Below are 5,598 nucleotides of genomic sequence, written 5' to 3' on the forward strand. Positions count from 1 at the left end.
AAAAAAAGGACATCACAACCCACACTCTGTGGTTTTGCAGAACTGGAAGAAAATTTGCACAAAAGAGATCACATCTGCCAAGTAAGAAAGGAATTCCAGTGATGGAAGCCCAGGAAGATGAAATGAATTTGATGGGGCTGGAACCCTATCAACCTAGTCCAAGGCTGTGGCACTTATGGGGATACCTGGCTCCCACCAATGAACAGCCATCAGGGGAAATTCCATTAGTTCCTGCCTGTATAGAGCTACCCAAGGGCATCTGTTCATCTTCCCAAGCCTAGACTAGGGGAGGGGGCAGAAGGACCTTGATTTTCTCTCTATAAAAATCCTGTTCCCCTGCTTTAGCAACCGCAGCTTCACTACCAGCAGCCCAGGTAACTTTTCCTTATTACCCCAATAAAAAAAGGACATCACAACCCACACTCTGTGGTTTTGCAGAACTGGAAGAAAATTTGCACAAAAGAGATCACATCTGCCAAGTAAGAAAGGAATTCCAGTGATGGAAGCCCAGGAAGATGAAATGAATTTGATGGGGCTGGAACCCTATCAACCTAGTCCAAGGCTGTGGCACTTATGGGGATACCTGGCTCCCACCAATGAACAGCCATCAGGGGAAATTCCATTAGTTCCTGCACTCCCACATAGCAACCGCAGCTTCACTACCAGCAGCCCAGGTAACTTTTCCTTATTACCCCAATAAAAGCTCTGCCTCAGATGAAGAGGTTAAGTGACAAATTCTGTCAGAGAGAATGCTCAGTGTCATGGTTTTGAAAACCCTTACCTTCTGTCTTAAAATTAGTCCTGTATATTAATTCTGGGGCAGAAGAGCTATAAGGACTAGGAAATGGGGGTTAATTGACAGGCACAGAATTAGAGTCACTCAGCTAGGAAATGTCTGAGTCCAGATTTGAAATCAGGACCTCCCATCTCTAGGCCTAGCTCTCAATCCACTGAGCCACCTAGTTTCTCCTTTTGTTAGTGTAATTTTAAAACCCAAAGACTTCATAGTAAGGTGGTGCTATTCCTGGGTGGTTATAATAGGGTAAACCAATCCAAGTGAACAGGTTGGACAATTAATAAAAACCTCAACACACTCTGGTTTGCAGAAGTATAAAACTTAATTCCTCAGGAAATGCAAACTTAATGAGCATTTCAGAAGGAAAAAAATTCAATTCGCTCATTTACTCTATAAGTCTTAACTTATTGATCCAACTCCAAAGAATTCATTGCCCAAAAAGGAAATGAAAGCAGTGATGTGAAAAGTGAGAACAGTAGCAGAAAATTCAATGAGACTCCAGAAATAAAGACAAAGTCATACTTAATTAATTTCTATTCAGAGTATACAGATAAGCTCTTAAATTGCCCCCAAAAAAGAATTTGGCCCACAGATAATATGTACTCTTGATCTTGACAGAAGTTAATTAATGTTCTGAGTAGACAGACTTTCGGAATCTTGTATAGTAAATCTCTTAAAATTTTACGGTTCTACCTTAAGTTTTGAGAAGTGGAAATTAGCTGGGTGGAGGTATTCTCTCGACTAACCACCTATGTGGTGTGTAAATAGTTTGGCAAGCGGATGATGAGTAGCAAAAGGGGAAAAAGTGTTTTTGTTCCTCTTTGAGCCTCTGAAAAAAAATGGGATAATCTCTTCACTATGAATTTACCTCAATCTATCTCACAGGGTTATTGTGAGGAAAACATTTTGAAAACTTCAAAAGTTATTTTTCATACCTGGTACAACTTTCTCTCTAGAATATTTTAAGCAGCATTTTTATACCTATAAGATTCAAATGCAATTTTTTTCTTTTTTAAAAATGGTAATGAACTCTTTTGTTCTTATATCACTTTCATTTCCAAAACTATCATTTCCCTACCCACTGAACCACTTCTCTCAACAGAAATGGGGGAGGCGGGAAGCAGTTTAGCAAACAGACCAATGTATCAGCTGTCTTTGATATTACATGTAAGTTCTGAATCCAGAACCTTACCTCTGTAAAGAAGGAAGGAAAATGAATTTTCTCATGCCTTTAGGACAGAGTGGAACCTCTTTTCATCCAGCTTAGTTACAAAGAAAATAAAACTTGCCATTGAAGTTAAATGAATAGAGATCTTAGACGGGAGCCAGGCTAAGAAAGAATCCCACTTTCAGGACTTCTCAAACCAGTACAATGTGAAGAGTAGAGTAGAAACCTCTCAAAATATTTTCCAAATTGCAAAAAAAAAAAAAAAAAAAAAAAGGAAGAGGAAGGTGAGAGCAGAAACTGTAAGATTAAAATTAAATATGGGGGGGGGAGAGAGGACAGGAATTCTGGGAAATACTAAAGGAATTCTGGGAAATGTATTTCTGGGGTACAACATTCCAACTACACAAAACTCTTACTTAATGAGAAAAATGCTTCAGAAAATGGAGAATTGATAGAAAGAAAACAAATCCTAAAAATCTTTTTTTTTTTTAAACCCCCTTATACTTCGGTGTATTTTCTCATAAGTGGAAGATTGGTAAGGGTGGGCAATGGGGGTCAAGTGACTTGCCCAGGGTCACACAGCTGGGAAGTGGCTGAGGCCGGGTTTGAACCTAGGACCTCCTGTCTCTAGGCCTGACTCTCACTCCACTGAGCTACCCAGCTGCCCCTAAAAATCTTAATTGTACAGGCAGACTTTTTAAGTAGGACTTTACTCTGGTCAAAAAAAATTTTTTTCCCTCTTGAGCTTCATGGAAGAAAGACACCCTGAATTAAATACTGAATTGTTGATATTTTAGGACTTAAGTCCCATGAACTTTATGAGCTTTCTTTGTAATAGCAGAATCCATAGTGCAATGCTGTTCTATTACTAAAATAGTCTTCCTTTCTGGAGTCTAGACTTAACAGATGGAGATGAGAGAGAAACACAACTTTTTAAGCACAAGAATTCAAACGTTTCTTCTGACTACCCACAAAAAATTTCATAAAATCAAGCCTCAAAACTAGAAAGTTAACTTGGCAAAACACAAGACAAAAACTACAGTGCAACCCAACAAGCTGATAGTCAAATCAGTCTTTCCTGGGGGTTGAGGGGAACAAGCCTTATCAACCAGAAATTTTAAAAAATGAGTACTTCCTTCTTAGATTTAGAAGATGATTTCTAAATGGAGAAATAAGAAAATGTTTTACGTACACTTGGTGGTCGCAGTTGGTTTGTGACTTGACTGTAGGCAGCTAGTGGTAATGACTGAAGAGAAGACATCCTGGAAAAATCTTGATTTTTTTCCCTCTTTACCACCTGAAAGCAATTAGAGAGAATATGATACCAGTGGGTAATCTTCATGTCAAGTCAGAAAACATTTATTTATTTTTTTTAAACCCTTACCTTCTGTCTTGTAATAGATATTAGTTTATCAGTTCCAAGGCAGAAAAGTTGTAGAAGCTAGGCAACTGGAATTAAGTGACTTGCTCAGGGTCACACAGCTAGGAAACATTTGAGGTCAGGTTTGAACCCAGGACCTCCTGCCTCTCTTCCAGGGAGCCATCTAGCTGCCCCTCAACAAACATTTAGTAAGCACTTACTTGTGCCAGGCATTTTACTAAATGCTGGCAATGCAAGGAAAGGCAAAAATGGTCTTCAAGGAGTTCCCAGTCTAAAGGGGGAGGCAGTATGCAAATAACCATGAACAAACAATATTTCCTCAGAATAAATTGGAAAGAATTACGGAGGGAAGGCAATAATGTTATTTTTTTTTTAAACCCTTAACTTCTGTGTATTGACTTATAGGTGGAAGAGTGGTAAGGGTAGGCAATGGGGGTCAAGTGACTTGCCCAGGGTCACACAGCTGGGAAGTGTCTGAGGCCGGATTTGAACCTGGACCTCCCATCTCTAGGCCTGGCTCTCAATCCACTGAGCTACACAGCTGCCCCCAATAATGTTATTTTGACATTTTCTTGCTCCCATTTTTTGAAGTCTAAATTTAATCTCTTTTAATAAAGTTGGAGCTAAGGATAAAATAATATTCAAAATAAGCATGTTTGTATCATCCTTTCAATATTATGAGTAACTAGTCAAGCACATCATTAGCAGTGTTCATTCTATTTATTAATTTTTAAAATTTTCCTTCTTTCCCATCTGAAATATCCTTTTTAAAAGATATTATTTCAAACTGACACCAATCACAGAGCATACACTTTGAAAATGACTGGCAATAGCAAATGGTCCAGGTATAGAAGCAGTTGGATATTCATTCAAAAACACATAATATTTAAAAATTAGTAGTCATATCTATAGCTGACATTTGTTATAGCATTATGAGTTTTGCAATATGTTCTACATATAGTATCTCATTTGAGCCTCACAATAGCTCTGTGAGGTAGAAATTCTTATCTCCTTTCTACAGATGAAGAAACTGAGACTCTACAAGGATATGTGATTTGCCCCCCAGGAAGAATTAGAGGTGAGATTCAAACCTAGCCAGAAAACTATCCATTAAGCCACTCTCCACAGGGAGAAACCAAAGAGAACTTAGAAATCCAAATGAGAGAGGTCATGAATTCAAAGCTAGACAATTCAAAACCTGGGTTTTATTTCCCAGCCCTTTGATTGATAGTTGTCCATTGTGAGAAATCGTGTTTATTAAAATGGGAAAGCACTCTTTAAGAAGTTTATAAAAATATTGAAGAGAAAAGGCCAATGCTTTGACTACCATCTCATAGGCAAGGATGTTCTGAGGCTCAAATTGCAATATAGATGCCAGTTATTATTGTCATTAGTCTAAAATCACTAAGCCTCTATCTAGCCTGCTGATAATCTCATTTCCTGAGCCATCTATTGCACTCCTGCTGAGCTCAGTGTTTATAGAGCAACATAACAGTATGCTGGTAAATGTTTAGCAAATGGGCTTTCAAGAAGGGAAAAAAATGTATGCACACATTCTTTTTTTTTTTTCCAAATTCTTACCTTCCATCTTAAAATCAATACTGCCATTTCTTTCTCCAGCTCATTTTATAAATGAGAGAACTAATACAACAGGATTAAGTGACTTGCCCAAGGTCATATAGCTAGTAATTGTTTGAGGCCAGATTTAAACATAGGAAGATGAGTCTTCCTAACTTTAGGTTGAACTCTCTATCTTCTGCATTACCTGGCTGCCCTTAATGAAGTATATCTTCCCATCTGTATTAAACAACCTCCATAGGTACATGGAATTAACCAAATAGAAATATAAATCAAAAGTATACCCTCTCAGAGCCAGGAAGGGAACTTTCTCATATTTGTACAAGTACAGTATACGCAAAATCAGATTCGTTAACACAAGTTTGGGCATGTGAAACTTTGGGGGCAGCCACCCACCCACAAGTGGTGCCACCCTTGTGTTATGTGGTCAGGATGCTGGTAGTGCTTGAAGAATACTCCTAAAATACTGATAAAATTATCGTTGTGAGCAGTGAAGTAGTGGTTTGGACCTGGGGCAGCAAGGGTTAACTGACTCCTTCCCAGGTCAGTTAGTAACCTGACCCACAACACAACCTCGAAACCCCAAGAGCATGGACCTTTTGTTAAATTTACAAAAATGATCACTAGTTTATACACACAGGAAAATTATTCACAAAGTAAAATGACAGTTTTTGT

General features: G+C 38.3%; 1 protein-coding gene across 1 annotated transcript in view; it reads right to left on the reverse strand.

The window, feature by feature from the left end:
• Nucleotides 1–3,225, reverse strand: part of RUBCNL (rubicon like autophagy enhancer) — a 41,824-nt gene extending 38,599 nt beyond the window's left edge. Inside the window, exons 1-2 of the mRNA XM_044668941.1 lie at nucleotides 3,157–3,225; nucleotides 584–705 (exon numbers count right to left, since the gene is read on the reverse strand). Of these exons, the coding sequence (XP_044524876.1) occupies nucleotides 584–705; nucleotides 3,157–3,225 (191 nt within the window). The remainder of the gene's footprint in view (nucleotides 1–583; nucleotides 706–3,156) is intronic.
• Nucleotides 3,226–5,598: the final 2,373 nt, after the last annotated feature.

This window comes from Gracilinanus agilis, chromosome 3 (genome assembly GCF_016433145.1).
Source record: "Gracilinanus agilis isolate LMUSP501 chromosome 3, AgileGrace, whole genome shotgun sequence".
NCBI classification, from domain to species: Eukaryota; Metazoa; Chordata; class Mammalia; order Didelphimorphia; family Didelphidae; genus Gracilinanus; species Gracilinanus agilis.